At 39.6% G+C, this 20,027-nt stretch overlaps 4 protein-coding genes across 20 annotated transcripts in view; 2 read left to right on the top strand and 2 right to left on the bottom strand.

The window, feature by feature from the left end:
• LOC124637880 (fibrosin-1-like protein) overlaps nucleotides 1–5,449 on the top strand; it is a 50,257-nt gene extending 44,808 nt beyond the window's left edge. For 4 of the 13 annotated variants that reach the window (XM_047174617.1, XM_047174610.1, XM_047174605.1 and 1 more), the window contains 8 exons: nucleotides 89–237; nucleotides 566–692; nucleotides 1,003–1,271; nucleotides 1,547–1,662; nucleotides 1,949–2,160; nucleotides 2,607–2,738; nucleotides 3,092–3,151; nucleotides 3,312–5,449. In XM_047174617.1, the coding sequence (XP_047030573.1) occupies nucleotides 89–237; nucleotides 566–692; nucleotides 1,003–1,271; nucleotides 1,547–1,662; nucleotides 1,949–2,160; nucleotides 2,607–2,738; nucleotides 3,092–3,151; nucleotides 3,312–4,307 (2,061 nt within the window). In that variant the 3' untranslated portion in view covers nucleotides 4,308–5,449. The remainder of the gene's footprint in view (nucleotides 1–88; nucleotides 238–565; nucleotides 693–1,002; nucleotides 1,272–1,546; nucleotides 1,663–1,948; nucleotides 2,161–2,606; nucleotides 2,739–3,091; nucleotides 3,152–3,311) is intronic. The other 9 variants (XM_047174614.1, XM_047174607.1, XM_047174612.1 and 6 more) reach the window with 9 other exon arrangements.
• A 1,181-nt stretch (nucleotides 5,450–6,630) lies between these two features.
• Nucleotides 6,631–8,636, bottom strand: LOC124637882 (NADH-quinone oxidoreductase subunit B 2-like). The gene is made up of 4 exons (XM_047174623.1): nucleotides 8,478–8,636; nucleotides 8,086–8,395; nucleotides 7,703–7,891; nucleotides 6,631–6,855 (listed from the first exon to the last, which is right to left on the bottom strand). The coding sequence occupies exons 2-4, from the start codon at nucleotides 8,388–8,390 to the stop codon at nucleotides 6,717–6,719; spliced, it is 633 nt and encodes a 210-aa protein (XP_047030579.1). The 5' UTR covers nucleotides 8,391–8,395; nucleotides 8,478–8,636; the 3' UTR covers nucleotides 6,631–6,716.
• Nucleotides 8,637–9,906: 1,270 nt separating this feature from the next.
• LOC124637881 (cell cycle checkpoint protein RAD17) lies at nucleotides 9,907–13,314 on the top strand. 3 transcript variants are annotated; one of them, XM_047174621.1, is made up of 10 exons: nucleotides 9,907–10,104; nucleotides 10,188–10,298; nucleotides 10,377–10,665; nucleotides 10,751–10,916; nucleotides 10,999–11,127; nucleotides 11,754–11,935; nucleotides 12,160–12,321; nucleotides 12,431–12,621; nucleotides 12,866–12,987; nucleotides 13,190–13,314. In XM_047174621.1, the coding sequence occupies exons 1-10, from the start codon at nucleotides 10,084–10,086 to the stop codon at nucleotides 13,299–13,301; spliced, it is 1,485 nt and encodes a 494-aa protein (XP_047030577.1). In that variant the 5' UTR covers nucleotides 9,907–10,083; the 3' UTR covers nucleotides 13,302–13,314. The 3 variants fall into 3 exon arrangements, with proteins under 3 accessions (XP_047030577.1, XP_047030578.1, XP_047030576.1); XM_047174622.1 differs by having other exon boundaries at nucleotides 10,185–10,298; nucleotides 12,437–12,621; XM_047174620.1 differs by having other exon boundaries at nucleotides 9,908–10,104; nucleotides 10,185–10,298.
• A 260-nt stretch (nucleotides 13,315–13,574) lies between these two features.
• Nucleotides 13,575–16,200, bottom strand: LOC124637755 (RNA-binding protein with serine-rich domain 1-A-like). 3 transcript variants are annotated; one of them, XR_006985285.1, is made up of 8 exons: nucleotides 16,050–16,200; nucleotides 15,867–15,977; nucleotides 15,465–15,602; nucleotides 15,013–15,156; nucleotides 14,616–14,857; nucleotides 14,409–14,529; nucleotides 14,017–14,291; nucleotides 13,575–13,676 (listed from the first exon to the last, which is right to left on the bottom strand). XR_006985285.1 is itself a non-coding variant. In XM_047174393.1 (7 exons), coding segments are annotated over exons 1-7 (885 nt in total). In that variant the 5' UTR covers nucleotides 16,052–16,200; the 3' UTR covers nucleotides 13,696–14,164. The 3 variants fall into 3 exon arrangements, 1 of the variants encoding a protein (XP_047030349.1); XR_006985284.1 differs by lacking the exon at nucleotides 13,575–13,676 and adding an exon at nucleotides 13,696–13,848; XM_047174393.1 differs by lacking the exon at nucleotides 13,575–13,676 and having other exon boundaries at nucleotides 13,696–14,291.
• Between the last annotated feature and the right edge of the window lie 3,827 nt (nucleotides 16,201–20,027).

Here is a 20,027-nt window from a genome sequence, read left to right as displayed (position 1 = left end):
GTATATCAAAAACGTGTATCTCCTCCAAGAAATTCGTTAGATAATAGATGTAACACAAAACTTATAAATTGTAATTAACCATTTACAGAGAACGAGTTTATCTGCGTCGCCTTTGGTTGCACCAAAAACACCTAAGGGAGTGCGACCTCACACGCCGGGATCTACGGGCGCGGCGGGGGCTGCACTCTCCTACTCTCCACGTGGCCACAGTCCTAATAGAGAACGCGAAAGTTTCAGGTACGAACGCGGCATATTGACATATACCAATTTCGTTAAATATTAAAGTCACGAATAAAGAGACTCCTACTATATTATACAATAAAAATTAAATCTAAATGCGTTTGTCTATTCTCGCTGATGTGGATTCATTTCGCCGACGAAAATGAGACATACCGCGTCGCCAGCGAAAGTCGAATATCGGAACTTTGTTTTCTCTCCCTCATCTGCCTCATTCGGTGAGTTTTTAACTAATGTATGCGTTTGTACTCGTTACATGTAGTGTGTGTCGTGTACTGCGCACGGTTTTCGTACGGTTGTTCTCACACCACGATGTGATTGGTTTCAGTAGCAACATCAGCAGCCTGTCTCGCAGCACGCCCGCGTCGGCCGCGGCGTCGCTGCCGTCGTTGGCGCCGCCGCTCGTGGCGCCGCTCGCCGCTCCACTCGCCACACCATTAGCTGCTCCAATGCCGGTTAGAATCAGATTCATACGTTTGTTTATAAAAGACCATTACCGGCTAACAGGATTCGGATAGAATTTTGCAAACAGGTAGATAATAGTAGCTGGATTGGTGTATTTTCTACACAAGGTCTATATATCAAATCTAGAAGGAGATGGTCCTTTTTTTCTCGAAAGTAAAGTTGTAGGCTTTGCCATAGGGATGACTTTGATTCAATCGTAAACACATGACGCCTGCAGCCAATTAAAGCGCTTAAATTACATTCTCCATGTACTTCCTCAAAGACACGGTTTATGAATATTGGTCTCATTTATACTTCAAGGTTCGGACAGAAAGACATGAACTGTATAAACCTCAGGGTCCTCTCCCGGTGTCGTTGGCGGGGCCGCTGCCGGCGCCGCTGCCCCCGCTGGGCGGCGGGCTGGTGCCGCTGGCGCCGGCGCTGGGCCCCGCGCTGTCGGCGCCGCTGGCGGCCCCCACGCCCACGCCGGCCGCGCCCACGCAGCCGCACCTCACGCACTCGCTGGCGCCCGTGCCCACCGTGCCCAGCATCAGCTCCAGCGCCAAGCCGCCGGCTCACTGGGGGGTCACGTGAGTACACTGCGTTTTTATCGTCACTGTTGTGTACTTGTTCTCGTATCTAAAGCTTCCCCCCCCCCCTCCCACTCAGAGACATTTAATGGTTATTCAAACCATTCCTTAGTGAAGGATTTCTTTGACAATCCGTCACTAAAGAGAGACTTGAGTAATCATTGTCTCTGAGCGCGGGGGTCATGAATTCATAAATATGGCCTTACTTATGCAGTTGATTGTTCTAGTTTTGATTGTCCTAATAAAGCTAATAACGATGATCGTATATCTTCCAGCAGGCCGACTGGGGCGGAGCGGCCTTCAGGCTTCGCGCCCGCTCCACCGTTGTTCGGGGCGCCGCTTCCACCGCCTAATCCCAACCCGTTCTCTGCTGAATCACTATTTCAAAGCAGTAAGTTGTAATCTTCAGTATTTTTGTTATTGAAACTATTTCTCGAAGTTTAATAAAATCAATTTAAATGTTAATGAAAGAATGTAATGGCTTACAGGCTCATCTACAAAAACGTAAACATCTGTTGAACACTTGTCTAAAAAAAGTGTGTCTGCAAAACGAACCTTATATTAACGTCATAATCTGTCATTTTTTGACAAGTGTTCAACAGACATTTAAAAGTTTTTGTGATACAGTAAAAGTTTTAATATGATTGATTGTTATTGACAAGATGATGGTCACGTAGAGGGGTGCTTTTCAGGCCCGGGCGCGGACCTGCTGCGGCGCGAGCTGGACAACCGGTTCCTGGCGGCGGCGGGCGCGGTGTCGGGCGTGCGCACGGAGATGCACCACCACCAGCACCAGCACCAGCACACGCACGTGCACCAGCACCCGCCGCACGCGCAGCCGCCGCACCCGCACCACCCGCACCAGCTGCTCGTGCCGCACGCGCCGCTCGTACGTACACACTCTACCTTATTATCACTAGCCTATAATGTCCCACTGCTGAGCAAAGGCCTCCCCATCTCGCTTCCACACTGCTCGATCCCTCGATCGAGTCCACCAGTCCCGACAGTAGGCGTCCAGTTCGTCACGCCATCTCTTCCGGGGCCTACCCCGCCTGCGGTGTCCATCCTGGGTGACAATAGTGGCCCATCTTTCCTAAATCGTCTCAAAATTAAGCGCAGATCCAAGTCGCTGTGGCTGATATCGGCCAGGATCATATGGATGTATATACCTAAATCGAATAATTACCCACACTGACTTGAAGAGAACTAAGTTTTAACGTGATCTTGTACCTTGAAATGTGCTGCAGTGAGGGGACTGCAGCACCTTATATATAATCACATTCTCCTTTGTTCTGTTTTCGAGTATCAAAATAATAAAACTATTATACTTTTCAGTTCAAGGATGTAAGCAAAATGTCATCGCTGTACCGCAGCGGAATCGGGCTCGGTTACCCGTACTCTTCAAGTCTTCTGCATCCCACCGGCCCCTACGTGCCACCGGCGCCACTTACTACATACGCTCCTAAGGTAATTTATCAGTTTTTTATTACATTAAAATACATTAATACAAATTTTAAAGTCCCACAAATGTTAAATAAATAGTCACCAATATGTAATAAACAATGTTTCTTAATAATTAAATGCATGTTTAATTTAATTTCTTATTGGATAAGTTTTGTTGTCATGTTACTACAAAATATTTGGTACATATTGCAGACTTCATACAATTATAACTAACTCTTCAACTTTAGCTTTTAATTTAATATTTTTCACATACCATAATAATTCATCTAACTGATAATTTCTGTCTATTTGCTTATGCTTACTTTTATGTTTTAATTTGCTCCAATCATTAACCCTGCATCGCATAATGTTAACAGCCCGTAGTGTCAGCCGCAAGCGACTCCACCTCTAAACCACCACCACGTCCCGCTGTCGCGGTAGGTTTCCTTCTTAGCACATTACTTTATGCATGCTTCTGTTTTATCTATTCGTCTTACTTCACCTGCTGGCCGGGCCGAGTAATGACTTTAATACTCATAATATTAAAATTTTATTGACATTATGACTTTGATCATTCAACATAATCTTTTCGTACAGAAAACGGGCAAATGGAATGCGATGCACGTAAGGATCGCTTGGGAGATCTACAATCACCAACAAAAAGAGAAGACGGGCGGCGGCACAATGCCGGGCAGCGCCGACAAAGACAAGCTGCGAGCGTTCCCCGCGCCGGCGCCGCCCCCGCCCACCTACCGCTCGCCCTACGAGCTGCCGCCCTCGCCCTATCTGCCGCACCACCCGCACCTAGGTACGCTCCGGCGCTTCGAGCCCGGCCTGCCCGCGCCCGCGCCCGCTTCTCACCGAGCTGTGCGCGTTTCAGGCGTGTCCCCCTTCGCGCGGTACGGGCCCGGCGCCTACCCCGGCGCGCCGCCCTTCGGCCTCACGGCGTACGGCCGCGACCTGGCGCTGTCCTCCTCGCTGCACGGCGTGCACCACGCGCCGCCGCTGGGCGCGCTGCACGACGCCTGGCGCGGCGTGCGCCCGCCCGCGCCGCCGCTCTCCGCCGAGGCGCGTCGCGACCACGACGAGCGCGAGCGTGCCCGCCGCGAGCGCGACGAGCGGGAGCGGCGCGAGCGGGAGGAGCGCGAGCGGCGCAAGGCGCGCGAGCAGCGCGAGCACCGCGACCGCGAGCTCGAGCGGGCCCGCGCGCGCTCCCCGCTGCGCAACGGCGCGCCCGACGCCATCAAGGAAGAGCGCAAGGAGCCTCCGCGACACCCGCCTCCCTCGCTTCCGGCTTACCCGCCGCCGCCACCTTGGGACCCTTACCGTACATTCGACCCTCTGCAACACATGCGATTCGCGCCGCTCGTGGAGGCGGCCATCCGAGCCGAGGAGGACCGCGCCAAGATGTTGAGCGCGTACGCTCACCACCAGCAGTTGAAGTCGAGCCCGCTACTGCACCGCGGACTGCCGCCACACGCTCCGCTGCCGCCGCTGGGCTCACACGCGCCGCTGGCCCCGCTGGCACCACTGGCGCCGCCACTGGCACCGCTCGCGCCGCTGGACCTGCTCAAGAAGGAAGAGCCGCGATGATAGCGATGCGGCGAAACCGCCGTGTCGCCGAGTGTGTACATAAAGTAGCGTAAACGACGTCGCAAGTGAGAGTACGACTAATTTAATGTATATCATTTCGCATTATCGGTTTAGAGAATTATTTATTGTAACGTCGCTTACAGAACGACGATTGTCAGTTCGGTCGGCGTCCCGTCTTGCCGGTGTCGTTTCGTTAGAGACAGTGAGGTAGAGTAAGGGAGCTAGTTCGCAGACGAGGCGAGCTGGGGACCGGAGGGTGGTGCGAGCTGCAGCTCGACATGTGCAATATTGGACGAGAACACTGGGCGCTCGTCGCCGCCGGCCTGTACACTACTGCTTGTTTATTTACATGAAAATATCTATCGAGTTGTTATTGTGACCATTATTAGTTAATTATACATGAAAATTGCTGATTATTGTGAAGGATAGGATTATCGGAATCGCTATCGATATAATTATACATATTTATATATACTTATAAATAAAATGTAAATATTAGTATGTAAATTAGTGTTAAAATATAGAATTGGTTTATTTAACGTCATACAAAAGAAAATCCCATAAATTATTATTGCATCGGGAGTTTAATTTACACTTCCGTTAAAAATCTCAATGGTTTTTCAATTGTACCAGTGGAGTTTTGTTTATTTATACTCCCCCTTAGTGAACACAATTTCAGGTATAGCAGTTATTTCATTTAAATGCATTTAAAATATGTGATATTATTGTATTGTGAAATACATTTTGTCTGACTTCAAAGTAGTGTCTATTCTCAGGTATCTAGATGTAACAGTAATACAATAATGGTTGGATTTGTATTTATCATAAATCATGTTGTTTTCATTAAAATTGTATTTGTCAACAAGCGATGTAATTATGAAATCCTTAGTAACTTTATCATCATGACATGTACTATTATACTCTTATGTGCCATTGAATCAATTTTAAACGGGCATTGAGTCAGACAAAATTGAATTTAGGATTTATCATTACAGATACATCTGACAGTTTGTGTTCTTAAAATCTCAAGAATGACTCAGAATTATTATAGTTTATTCAAAATCATTCTGTATACTAAAAAGTAAATGAAAGCTTGGTGCGATTCAGAAAATACCATTAAAACTTTTGATTTTTATACCAAACAGATTTTCTATGTCCTTCCTATCCTACCTGAACCCAATCTAACAAACAAGGATTACTTGAGCTTTTCTATTACTGTGTGACAGACATTAAAATTTATCGATGGAAACATTTGTCTCATGCTTTACCATTGCCATAGAGCTTTTTTAACTTGTACGCTCGGTTTTTCAAAACGCGATATTTCACGCGGCGAAAAAAAGCGCTAGTAGCGTTAGGAAGTTGAAATTTGTTAACTGTTGTGCGCTACGCGTGCGTCAATGCCCGTGCTGTAAAAACCGCTAGTCCACTATAACTGAAAATTGGTATACCTACGTAAAAAGCTGCCAACAAAAGTCAGATCCAATCCACTGCATTAATGTGTCATTAATGGCTAAGCAGTGGAATTTAACTAACTGTTTTGTCTTTAAAGATATAGAAATAATTCTTTCGATTTAATGTTGCCTCCATCACTAGATCATGAAATCAGCTCTAAATGTTGGTCAAAGAAATACAACTATCATTTTCTTGAGATCCAGAACTAATGACAATGGAACCAATGCTTTCTAAAGGCGATGGCTGAAATAATATTCTGAGCTGACAAGAACTGGTGTACGGTTTAAAATCGCTTTTTATATACCTATATTACAAAAAGTACTTATTTCAAGTTCTCCGAAACCTGTGGGGTTCCGTTTTTATGATTATCCGAATTTTTAACTTTCACTTACGGCACCACACGAGCTACTCTTTGCTTGGTAGAATAGAGATAGAATCGCCATGCTGGGCCCGCAGGCATGGTTAAAAGAAAATGCGACCGTTTTTAGATTCACATAGGTTTTTTAATACATAAAGCTTTTACAGAGTAGTGACCCCAGCATAAGTTTTAGGATAGGTATATTCTTTGTCGTTACTAAAAAGAACACACAAAAACAGTTTACAGTCTGTCTACTTTCAACTCTTTTTATTCTTTCATCCCAACAAGGTTCTTGCTGAAGGGTAGGCGTTTTTGGGGCTCTTTCTTTTGAATAAGTGCATTTCTTTTTAAATAAATAAGTTTTATCTACGAGTAAAATTCACACCTTTACTGAATGGTCTATCTATACTGATAATTGATGGCAATGTTAATCTTAAGTAGCGTATAAAAAGCCCCAAGAGTACTTATGGAAGGGTCTTAAATCATACTGTTAATATAAATTAAACAAGGGTATGCTTGAACTATAATAGCATTTATTACTGCAACAGAGGGTTTAATTTACATAATTATAAAATCATCTACAATTATTGTTTGTTCATTTACTTCCTGTACCATACTTGAAGAGATTTCATACGTTTTACTTTCTTCTGTAATTGAAGAACTCCATATAGCAAAGCTTCAGCTGTTGGTGGACATCCAGGGACATAGATGTCAACAGGTACAATACGGTCACAACCCCTGTGAAGAAAATATTTAAATTACAGCATTTGTGTCTATCATACTATTGATTGACTACATTACAGCATCTACACATAAGGAATGAGATAAAAAATCTGTGTAATAGAAAAGTGAAGCAATGCTACTTAAGCCAGTAAGACCACCTCCATAAGGTAAATTATTGTTTTATTCAAAAGGTGAAACAATGTAATTAATGTTCAATATTAAACAGTTACACAACTGAAATAGCAGCAGCAGCATGACTGTAAGGTGGTCTTGTCATATGGTGCTGCGAAATTGTTAAAGAGTTACCACTGGCCTGATGCATGTTGATCTAAACTTGCCTGGCTATACAAAAATATTTTACAGACACTGAAGGCAGAACAATCTAGCCTGCTGAGCCACGATTTGGGTGGTGCAAACTACACTAATTTTGAAATTGTTTAGCAAATATTACTGGTACATATTAAATAATCTGGCTGGTATTTCTTGCAATGTTCCCTGTCACTGAGTTGCACAACAACAAAGCTTATCTAGGTGCACCTTTCCAGATTGTAATGTCTGTTGTTTATTTTGAGGCCTAATACCAAAAACCAACTATCCATAAGCAAACTGAAATGCATCTTGTATGTAGGAACTGTGATTAATCTATACTAATATTATAAAGAGGAAAACTTTGTTTGGTTGTAATGGATAAACTCAAAAACTACTGGACCAATTTTAAATATTCGTTCACCATTAGAAAGCTATATTATCTGCGAGTAACATAGGCTATATTTTATCCCAGTGCGGGCAGTAGCTCCCACGGGACGCAGGTGAAACCGCAGGAAAATGGCTAGTGGTTTATAAAACGAAATTGACAGCATACCTTACAACTGAGTAAGAATAATGGTAGTAACCACCGCCATTTGCACAACTTCCCATAGAAATGACCCATCGGGGGTCAGGCATTTGATCATACACTTTCCTTAGAGCCGGTGCCATTTTGTTTGTCAATGTTCCAGCCACAATCATCACATCAGCCTGTCGAGGAGAAGCACGGAAAACCACACCATACCTTGAACACAAATATATTTTGTTTACATATACCTAACATGACATTCGTCTAAAACTAGACATGCCTTTATTTTTGGCACTAGAAATGGGTAAACATTGTATTGTATGTAATACTGTTCACCAAAATTTACATTTAAGTTAAAATTACTGGTATTGTTTTGGTGGCTATATCCAATATTATTGTTTTCGTCGTACCTGTCCATGTCGTAACGAGGAGCAGCAATGTGCATCATCTCGACGGCACAACAAGCCAATCCGAAAGTCATGGGCCACATTGAGTTCTTTCTTCCCCAATTCAACAAGTCGTCCAACCTAGTCACTGCCATCTCAGCCATGTTACTAGCATCTTGAAAAGGCGAGTATGGTCGAGTTTCATTTGGGTTGGGTACAGGCAAATGTGTTTGCCTTATCTGGTCAACGATAGGCGCAAAACCTCCTTTCTTGACAACAGACAAAAGCGTTGAAGGAGCAGTAGCTCCCAAAGCTTTGATAGCCTGCATCTTACCTGAAAAATACGTAAACAAAAAACCACACTATCAGTATTAACATAATTCATTTATGTAAATGAACAGATTGAGGATACTCACAATATTACCACATTAATCAACAACCAAGCCTGTGGGATATTATGAGACTATTATACGCAATTACACTTAGAACTAAAAGATAGAAAAATCTATAAAAGAAGGTGCCAATTTTACGTAATTTTAAAGTGCATTCACAAAGACACTGTCATATATGATCAATTTGTCACAAAACATACAAAAAAACTATTCTGTGATTAGTAATGATCATACTTAGTGACTCATATTATTGGAAAAAAAATATGTTTACGTTATTCTAGTTCGATACTTAAGAGATATATAGTATTTTAAAAATACTAAAAATAATTCATTACCTATACTAAGTGCAAAACGAGCTTCGTACACAAAGAGGTTAATGTCAAAGTGCACCCAGAGTTGCTAGCATAGACATAATAAGTTGCCAGTTACAAGATAATGTAATTCAACAGGGATTGCCATAATAGTTTTTTTTTATGGCAGGATCTTTTTTTTTTGTAGACGCCGATTGGGAAAAGACTGGGCAGATTATGCTCCTAATCATGAATCAATAATATATCAAACCTACAACTAGATCAACCAACACACCACGTAACTACGCTCGAGTGAAGAACAGTTTGAACGTACTATACATATGACAGTTGGCTTATCCGTACGTGATCTAAAATAATTTGACAGTTTGCATATCAGCTGGTGGCATTGACATATATTCTAGCGATAGACAAGAACATCCATACAAATAATTTACCCGCTATGTCGTCTGTTGACATTTCGTTGACGTATTGTGACATGTAGTCATCCTCATTGATGTTAATTGCAGAAGTGTCGCTCGTATTTTGCCTACATTTTTCATTACTCAAAAAGTTTATATCTAAGTGAATTCAAAATCATGTAATATATCAAAAAGTTTATTTATATCTAATTGAATGCAAAATCATGTAATATATTAAAACCAGGAACTTATTTTTAGGGTTTTTAATATTAATTACGATGTTTTTTTTCTTAAGAGGGCTATCACAAATTTTCGCGAATTTAATTATTTTTTCTTGAAAGTAAGAACATACCATGACAAAGTGAAGTCTGTTTTCATTGATATTTTACCTACTGCTAGTTTTATGGCACATCTGTTTCTGCATGATTTTCTTAATCCATAATTCAAGATGGCGGGCGGGAACAAATTAATGCATATTTGTAAAATTGAATTGTAAATGAAAAGTATGATATACAAGCGTTGTAATAGCATGAACAGCGTGTAATTTTACTAACTTGACTCTCGAATAGTTTATATGTGTAAGTTTATACCTTGATATGTATTTTCTATTTTATAATTGTAGTTTCATAGACATCCATCTGACGCAGGTGTCAAAATCGCTCTGATTTGCCATTTTGGGCACTGCATAGTCTGCAGTGCAGTTCAGTGTGGTAAGCTTTTTGTTCGGAACGTTCTATCTAGTACGTAGTCCATATATATCGATGGCTGGTGGTCGGTTGTAGTCCAATTTCAATTCAACTTTTAAACTTTTTTTAACACTGTAAATAAATTCTGCTGACATAAATAAACTGAATTATTACCTGAGGGTGAAGTGCGTCTGCATAAAGTTTGATGCGATAAAATACATAGTATTATATCAACATGATTAGTAATTTAAAGAAGGTGAGTATAATTTTACCGTCTTGAATGTATTGAACTGTTTATTTTTGTGTGTTAAGTACTAAACATTCACTTTTATCCAGAAGAAAACATGGTTCAAACCAATGTTTGATTTTGACGACGATGAGAAATCTAAAAGGCCTAAATATTCAACACAAGTACAAAAAGTTCCTGAAAATGAGCCACTGGACGATGAGGTATGCCTGTCAAAATACGTTTAATTTGCATTACTCCAAATAGGAGTTACTTTAATTTAATTACTATTTACTTTAAAGGTCAATAAAAACACTCAGCAGAACAAAGTTATAATAAAGGATCATAAACATTGGATGAAAAATTTTGAACCGGTCAGTGTAGAAGACTTAGCTGTCCACAATAAGAAGGTGCAAGAAGTAGAGGAATGGGTTAAGACGGTTAGCAACAACAACAACAGTGACATGTTGCTTATGACAGGGCCAGTGGGCTGCGGCAAAACTGCAACATTACGAGTGCTCACAGTCAAGTACAATGTTAGAATCACAGAATGGATAACTCCTGTGGATATAGACATTCCCTCTGAAAATGGTAGTAATTTTTAAGCGAAATCTTGTTGGAGATTGTAATAGAAACATGTTCTTAATTCATTAAGAAATGTAAAATGTTTTTTCAGGAGAATATGAATTTAAGCAGAGACAGTCACTGAAATTCCTGGACTTCATATTAAATGCCGCCAATTTTACGTCACTGCTTGATGATAATAGTAGAAAACTTGTCTTAGTAGAAGATTTTCCAAATACTTTTTTAAGAACGCCTTCAGAATTTACAGAAGTTTTACAGTAAGTGTATCTGTAGAATTATTTTGATGTGGTAATATGTCACTAACAGTATGTATATTTATGTTATTTACTCTAATTACAGGCAATATAAACTACGAGCCAAGTCACCAATAGTATTTATATGTTCAGAGTCTCACACAGACAGCAAAAATTCTGCAGCTAATATATTCACACCAAGTTTGAAAGAACAATTCAATATGCATCATATCTCGTGAGTATAAACATGTTTGTGCTGCAGGCAGTGACCAAGTTATTATTTTAATAGTTAGTTTTATTATCAAATATGATTTTTAGACTAGAAACTAGGCTCTAGCTGATTCTAGTTAGCTCATAGTTCTAGCAAGAGATATGGACCAACTTATATCATCTTGATCATCATCTTCTTCTTACTTAATTCAATTAATAGTTCTAGGTACACGCTTGTTCATTTCAATTCAAAAAACACTAGCATAGGCCGAAATAAGGTTTTGTTTACACTTCTTCCCTTTTGGGTCCATTCAGACAGACCGGCTCGGAGAGCAGAGCAAATTCTTAACACATTGAAAATTGAGTACTTAGTATTTGAAGTAAGGTTTATTTTTGCATGCGCACTGCTTTTGTCATTGAGAATGCTCGGATGCGTTCGGTGTGAAATAATAAGAGGAGCCGACCGGCTCCGTTCGTGTATTTTTTCTTGACGTTTGCATGCTCTTTAATGCTCGCGCAGCCGATCGGCTCCGGTCTGTGTGAAAAGAAAAATGCGCGCCGATGCTCTCCGATCCGGTCTATCTGAACGGACCTTATAGCTACATCACAACACTGATGTATGGTTGTTTAATAAAATTGCTTTATTTGAAGGTTCAACAGTGTAGCACCAACAAATTTGAAGGCAGCACTAAAAAGAGTGGCTAATATCATAAATAAAAACCACACAGCTGTGTATAATAGTCCCACAGCTGATATTATTGAATGTGTGGTTAACTCATCAGCAGGAGATGTGAGATCAGCAGTACTCAATTTGCATTTTGCATGCTTGAAAGGTAAGTTTATATCTATATTATTCACTAGCTTCCGCCCGCTACTCCGTCCGTAAAAAAATGTTGACCCTAAATTCAAATTCTACTGCATTTTACATTCAAAATGCTACATACATAGTTTGACTTGTACTTCATCATCAAACCATTTTATAACAGTAAACTGCGTTAAATGTAGGCCTGCTGCTGCAATTTGAATACCTATTTAATCAGTTACATTTCTATTTCAGGAGGATGTAAACAGAATATGGACACAAGTATAGTACAAGGAAAAGAATCTAAAAGCAAGACCACTCGAAAGAAAAAGCAGTCTTCTAGTAAATTTATGTCACTAGGGAAGGATCAGACAGTGAGCATTTTACATGGTGTTGGCAGAGTATTGAATCCTAAAGGTAAATGAATTCAATAAGCACAGTAAGTCAAAATCCTCATGAGATACTTCTATAAATGTGGAAGTGATATTCAATGTTGTGCTGGTTAGATAAAACTTTGATGTTTCAGTAATAGAATCCGATGGCTGCAAGAAGTTTTCACATTCTCCTGAAGAAGTAATTGAGCAGTTTATAAGTCAACCTATTTCATTTGTAAACTTCTTAGAAGAAAATTACCTACCTCATTTCTCAAATATTGACCATGTTGACAAAGCTGCTTCGGCGATCAGTGACGCAGATTTTATGCTGGCTGAGTGGAGGGTAAATGATTTTTTATCTATATTGATATTGGATGGAAAGGTAGAACAAAAAAGAGATGGAAGGACAGCTTGAAAAAATGCATGAATTACAAATATTGCCAGAAACAAAAATAGAATAGAACAGTATAACATCCAAGGCTCATTTTGTTTGGGTAAGGGTAGAAGTCCATAGGCCCTGGTTGAAACTGCAGGAAACAGTAAGTAAATAAGTTTACTGCTTGTTCTGATTTTCTATTCATTTACAGGAAAAAATGTGCCAAGAATATGGTTTGTACACTGCAGTTGCCAGTTTGATGATTGCTAACAAAGCACCTGTTTCTGCATGGAATCCAGTGAGGGGGCCGAAAAACATGAAGATACAATATCCGTTAGTAGAACTCCGTTTACAGCACCAATTCCTAAAACTACCATTTGGCTAAAAAGTAATCTCAAATCTTTTCTAATCTATTTCTGATCAAAATCTTACGTCTGTTCAGCTGTGTATGAAAAGAAAACGAAAAATCTATAATATTTTATAATTATATTTAGAATTCAGCAATATTCCTTAACTGATTGTTTTTCTGATTTAGGTCTGTTCGTGAGTTACTCCTGTTAGAAGAAAATAATTTGTACAAAGGAAAAGTTCTAGTCTCAGATTATCAAACTTACTGTAAGATTATTGGAAATAAAAGCGTAATGTGATATATTTCTGAAACCTTTGTTTTTATTTATTAAAATAGCTGTTCCACGCGGTTCTTTCTGAACCTGGATAAAACATAACTAACACAAAATAATCAACACAGAATGTGTAGCTTCCTGAAAGTGAAAGAATTGCTGTGCTTCAGTCATTCCAGCACAGATTACTAAAATGTTACTAGGTATTCTGGAGTCCACTGGATTTAAACAATTAATCTTTCCTTTTTATAGTTATTAGTATTAGAATAGATTGCAAGAGCTACAAATAAAACGCGCGAGATTCTTACAGTATTATTATTCGTAACAATTAGATGCTAAAGCCACACATTTTGGGACGTTGAGCATGTTTTCTATTTGGTATTGGGAACAGGATCTTTGGATCTGGGAATAAAAAATTAGATCTCATTACTAATACAGTTTATTAGCAAATAAAGTCAGTTTTCCTTGGATATTACAAATACAATCATAAAATTACACTTCACACTGCTGCAAGTCATATTTGGATACAGTTCATCTGCATTGGTCACTCACTCAGTTGTTTCCATTTTGCAAGCTTTTATGACAAGAAAAATCTTGTTAAAAAATTATTCAAACAATCCTACTTCAAACAGTGCTATGATACAACACAAATACTTACCTGCATATTAAGTCGCATATTACATATCTACACTAAATTCATACTGGAATCGACCATTAAAATGGCAAGTGGTTTCATACTTACCTCAGGTGGCATTTCTGGAACAGCTGTATACCAATATTTGGAGAAATTTTGCCTCCCAAAAACAAGACGGGTCAAAGTATTGTGTGTTGGTGTATTGCATGCATAGCGACTAGGGTGTGTACGTGGTATGTATGTGTGTGTAGAGGAGTTATCGGGAGGAGGAGGAGGAGGACCTGGAGCGTCGGCGCCGAGGAGCCGCGCGCGGGGAGCGCGAGCGCGAGCGGCGGCGCCGCGGCGGGGAGCGCCGCCGGGGCAGCGGGCTGCGGCGCCGGTACCTGCAATACAACCACACAATATTCTATGACTTTGTTCTGCATTTGTATTCTAATCTCAAGTGGAATTTAAGAAATGGGCAAATCTTATCAATATGCTTTTCATAAGTCAAAACAAACCGAGGCGGAGAGTGACGTCGTGGCGGCGCGTGTCTAGGCGGTGGCGGACGCGGAGATGGCCGGCGAGGTCGCGACGGTATCAGCACTGGCGCCGCAGTAATTTCTTGACCATCAATCTGACCTGTAATAAAGATAAGGTAGTTTTCAAAAAGGTCCTACGAGGGCTTAATTTACTTTAACTGCTTGACAATCTGGTGTTTTATTTACCTCCATCCATATGCTTCATAGCATTCTCTGCTTCATCTGCATTACTGAATTCAACATAAGCATATCCTCGTCCATTATGAGGGTGCAGTCTGTCCATGGGAAATTCGACTGTCTTCACAGCACCATATGTTGAGAAAATTTCCTGAATGTGTTCCCTTGTCACATTTAAAGTCAAACGCCCAATGTGAATTCTTGTGGGGCGTGGTGGTGGCGAGCGCTCACGCTTCTTGCGGCCAGGTGATCTAAAGAAAAAATTTAGAAACATTAGAAATCCAGTTTAAGTTCTATGTCAAAACTTATGCAACTTGAATATTGACAGACATAGACCTTATAAGGATTCTTTCTAGTTGTTGTCATACAACAATAAATTCTTTTAATTTCTGAGAAAAATGCTTACCTATCATGTTTCTCCTTGCTCTTGCCTTTATCATTAGCTGAAGGGGCAGCAATTTTTTTCTTATCACCAAGTGGTGATCTGTCCCTTACTTTGTCTCTGTCAGGTTCACGACGATCCTTCACTGGACTCTTGTTAGGCGATGTCCTGAAACAGGTGACAGCAATTCTTGTAATTTATGTTTACAAAATGGCACATTATCTATGTACTAGCTTCCGCTTGGGTGGTGTGTTGATAAAAAGTGCACTGTGGTAATCCAGGGTATCACCCATCTAAGTACCAAATTTCAACTAAATTGGTCCAGCCATTTTTGGATGAAAGAATAACAAACATACATACATTCTCACAAACTTTCACATTGATTAGAATAGATACTTTGTAGAATTCTTTATCGGATGATCTCTAAGTAAGCTTTAGTTTTAAACTACCCTTATGTTGATCTTATTTATACTTACTTCTTCTTTGGTCTGGAGCGGTCATTGTTGCTGCTGCTGCTGCTCGATGAACTGGAAGATGAGGAGGAACGCGAGGAGCTGCCAGAACTGCTAGATGACGACCGGGATGACGATCGGGACGAGCTGCTTTCAGAGGAACTGCAAAACAACGATTTTTGTAATAATCATCAACATTGCACCAATAACTAAACAAAAAGTAATGGTATTTTTTTAACTCAAATGCAGAAACCAATATTTTTTTGGAAAAAAGAAGCATTATATAAAATGCAGTAAAAATAAAGCCAGTGAAAAATTAATGAGTGACTAATTAAAATCACAGACGACCCACATAACCTAACAAATAAAACTAATTGTATACCACATAAATATTTACAAGGCAAATGATAGTGTGGAGTAACATACCTGCCACTACTCTCACTGCTGCTAGATCCTGAATCACCTTTCTTCTTTTTATTTTCCCGTGGTTTCTTTTTGTCTTTATCAGAAGCCGCTGACGGCGATTTAGTTCGCGCCCTGAAACCAAACATCGTTTACAAAATATGCACAATTGTTATCCACGGCAGGAATTTGTAAAAAAAGACGTACATTTTACAATGTTCTCGCGCTTAAATTGATATTATTTTGTTTTCTGCACAAAACATTCAAAAATTATAGCGACGCCGTGAACGCTGTTGAAATTATTGAATGAACGAAAGATCGATCGCAGACCGATGACAGATTACCAAAATTGAATGAACGGGTATAGATAATCAAAATTTTGTAAGAAAAATTAATAAAATCGAACCAATAAACAAAAACCGTCTTAACGTCTTAAGAACATTTCATCAATTGTTGGTTAACTGCCCAACATTTTACTTATCCAGTAAAGATTGCCTATATTTTTTTAGTCCGTTACGTTTTCTCTTTTTTCTATGTTCATACAATAGAAGCAATCGAACAGTTTCAAAACCAAGACCCGGGTTTTACAAGTCTGACATCACCTATTTGCATTGGCCTTCTCTACATGCTGTGTATTACTTTTATATACTCCCTTGTGTTTTACACCGCCTTACGTTCTCCCCTTATATACCCCCTGATTAACTCTTTTATTTACTTTAATTATTTATATGCCTTATAAACTCTCCTTATGCAGTGCCTTATGTACTTCCCCATATACTCTTCCTACGAACTAACCCCCTTAAATACTCACCATAAATACTCCCATTGTAAATTAATGTAATGTTACGTTTCAGCCAACATAACCTTCCGCCTGTGTGCTATCTATAAATATATGTATAAGTAATGCATTCTATAAATGATCTCTTCTCATCATCTCTATACAGCTACAGCTTTAGGTAGGTAATTTTAGTGTAGACTATATAGCTTTATCAAGCAGGCAGATACGATATGTATCTACACTTTGATCTCTTTACTTAGGTATATTTCTAAAATTAAAATAAGTGTTCTTTTTTATAACATTCGACCTGTATAGGCTTGGTTGGAAGTTATATATTTTTGTATGTTCAAACAAGACAAACAAGTACTTCAAAAGCAAATAAACAGTCGATTGATTACGTACTTGGGTAATCACTCTGCCAAGACTAGTAGCCGTTAAGTGACCGAAATGATTAGCTATAGGCCCCCCACCGGGCAACATGGGCCGCACATTAGAGGAATGGGAAGGCCTTGTTGCATTTATGTGAGTTCGCCCTCCTTCGATATCGTGACCTCTTCAGTCCTTCCTTGTGTAAATGACCGAAGGGAAGCTGCATAAGCTTCGGTAACATTTGGAAAATATCATGACGAATTTTGGCCTGTTCTTTTGTTAGCCTTGCTACTTACAGTAACTATGGTTGTCGTGAAATAAAATAAGAATCTAGGTACTTCTTCTGTAGTTTTTATTTTGTGACATTCTGAAACTGTGTGGGCCAGTACGATAATTTCTATTACCTCGTCGTATTTTTACAACGCCACTTGTGGGAAAGGACTGTATAACATACACTGTGAGAGATTATATATTTCTCACGATAAACTCGCTATTATCGGTTATTTGATGGCGGCACTTTATAGGTTTTTAGCTTGGAATATCAATAGACCACGAGCGTACTCATAGAGCTCATGAAAGACTTGACATTCAAATTATATGATCACCCATATCACCTGATAGGCAGTAGTCAGTAATCCCTGGATTTGATAACAATGCGATTTTATTACTAATGCTTCGTAGAATTCTATTATTGTTTAGATAGAACGTAAATATACTTCAGGAGGCTGCAGAATACCCACTAATACGTAAATAAAAATTGCTCAGTTTATCCTATAGGTACTTTGCGGTCCCATTGTAGTACACAGGTACCCAACTTTTTGGTTTCAAATATTTTGTCGAAATCGAATGCTAATGTACAAGGTGGTAGGTACCTAGATAAGTATTGATACGTGCCACTTACCTACCAGGTAGGCTGATCATCTTTTAATGAAATAGTATTTAATATAAGGCGGCCAACTTTCCGAAAACTGAATGCGGGACTTAACCTTTCGTGAAAAAAGGGGGGGGGGGGCATTGAAAAATGATCGGACGGAACTGATAAAATAAAAACCGTAAGCAAAAAGCTATAATTTAACCTATCAATATCGTGTCACAGCGTGCACTAATGTCTTATTTTCAAAATCATTAGGCCTCACGAGTTCAGTAGAAATAAAGAGAACGAGATTATATTATAGGTAATCTGTGTTACTGCACTGTTGAGCGTGCGCGCAGGTGGGTGTTGTGTAGAAGCGTGGTAGAAAAATAGGGATGCGGGACATGCGGGACGCATACAACGTTTTGCGGGACTATTTTACTAATAATTTCAAAACGGGATTTCGTCAAGCATTGCGGGACGGTCCCGCAGAATGCGGGACGGTTGGCCGCCTTAATTTAATAGGTATTACCTACGTAATACCTCTTGCAAGACTTATTATCTTATTACCTAGACTTGTTTTCTACTATAATTCATGCTTATTAGATTCGGAAGCTCATAACCTGCCTGTAACTAAACTGTGCTTCCCACTTTATCATAATTTTGTAATTATAAATTATTCTCAGTCTCTAAAGCATAAAATACTTTTCTCTGTGGCTATAGCTATAAATAAGAGCAAGATTTGAAAGTTAGTAAAATATAGATACTTACAATAAACATATACCTATATTTAGCTGACATTCAAGGTGACTTCAATATATAAAAAAATGTCGTTGGCTTGAGGGATTTTGATATTGGATTGGATTGCTTTTTTACCAATGGATAAAACTTTGCCATTTAAATCAATAGAACTGCGTCATTTTCAATCATTTATCCTTGCTACCCAACCGTGACGTACCTAATTAGGTAAACGACGAATACAATTTTTATTATATTATAATATTTACAAAATATTTACATTAATTTTATAAATTAAAAATAAACTTATATATACAACTTAAAACTAATACATTGCATCAAAAAATTGCTCCTCATCGCTGTCACTGGGTAATGTACCCAGAAGGCTGGCAGCATTGCCACGTTGGATGGCAATGCTCAACCTCTGTGCGAAATAAAAGCCAGCCCTTGGGTCACGAGACGAATACAATTATATTAACATCACCTGTCGAGCTTCTGCCGAACTAAGTATGAAGCGGTCGGCTTCCAGTCAAACCAGATGCAGCGGGGTATCAGCAATTTTCATGTAGCGACTGCCTGTCTGACCTCAACCCAGTTACTCGGGCAACACGATGCTCCTTGGTAAGACTCGGTGGCAGACTTTCCGGCTTCTGACTACCCGTAACCCAACCGTGACGTAATATGAGATAAATTCCGAGACACAGGGGGTCTATATCTCTACATAAAGCCATATATAACAGGTATATGTATGTCGACACGCAATACAGACCGCTGGGCGTCTTCAAAGGAACAGAAGATATTCTATACAAGCTGTTGATTTGCATGCGTGCCATATTCAAGGATGTAATTATGCTAATGATTCTCGACCCAAATCAACAAAAAAATTGGTACGTAATTTTTTTTTTTTTCGGAATTCCGTCAATGTCATCTAGCCGTATTTAAACTTGGCACGTGTGTTACTAGCCTTAAAACCGTGCTGCGTCCTCACACAAACGCAAACACAAAGCATATACGCAACGATTATTCATAAATTTCATTCATAAAATTGGATTACTTCTGAAATACTACGACATTGACAAAAATAGCAGTGCATATTAGCTATTTCCCGTCTATTGTAATTCCAATAGATTATTTACGTATTTTATGTCCTCCTCCTGAAGTATGGCACAAATGCAAATCAACACCTTGTATTTAATTGTCTTGCGTACTTCTTATGCAAAAATTGTATAAGTACGCGATATAGATAATTGTTAGGTACATACCATACATGGATATACATATATCCAAGTCTAAAGTATGCATACCTACCTACTTAAAATAGTTGCAACACTAAGTGAAAAAAAACTACAAGAAAAAAAACACGTGTCATGAAAGAGATCAGTGGGCATCGCATTGTCAAACCTCTTGTGTGGATTTCCACGAATATTCTATGTATCCCACTGGATTT

This window comes from Helicoverpa zea, chromosome 16, assembly GCF_022581195.2.
Source record: "Helicoverpa zea isolate HzStark_Cry1AcR chromosome 16, ilHelZeax1.1, whole genome shotgun sequence".
Classification (NCBI taxonomy): domain Eukaryota; kingdom Metazoa; phylum Arthropoda; class Insecta; order Lepidoptera; family Noctuidae; genus Helicoverpa; species Helicoverpa zea.
Note: the sequence above shows the minus strand (reverse complement) of the source record. Positions and strands in the feature narration are given on the sequence as shown.

Coding starts and splice junctions, on each gene's coding strand:
- LOC124637881 (XM_047174620.1), top strand. CDS start 10,084: ATGATTAGTAATTTAAAGAAG. Junction 10,105..10,184: donor TGATTAGTAATTTAAAGAAG/GTGAGTATAATT, acceptor ACTTTTATCCAG/AAGAAAACATGGTTCAAACC. Junction 12,988..13,189: donor AACATGAAGATACAATATCC/GTTAGTAGAACT, acceptor TTTCTGATTTAG/GTCTGTTCGTGAGTTACTCC.
- LOC124637882 (XM_047174623.1), bottom strand. CDS start 8,390: ATGCAGGCTATCAAAGCTTTGGGAGCTACTGCTCCTTCAACGCTTTTG. Junction 7,892..8,085: donor CCTCGTTACGACATGGACAG/GTACGACGAAAA, acceptor TTTGTGTTCAAG/GTATGGTGTGGTTTTCCGTG. Junction 6,856..7,702: donor TATTCTTACTCAGTTGTAAG/GTATGCTGTCAA, acceptor TTTTCTTCACAG/GGGTTGTGACCGTATTGTAC.
- LOC124637755 (XM_047174393.1), bottom strand. Junction 15,157..15,464: donor CGCTCCAGACCAAAGAAGAA/GTAAGTATAAAT, acceptor CACCTGTTTCAG/GACATCGCCTAACAAGAGTC. Junction 14,530..14,615: donor TATGAAGCATATGGATGGAG/GTAAATAAAACA, acceptor TCTTTATTACAG/GTCAGATTGATGGTCAAGAA.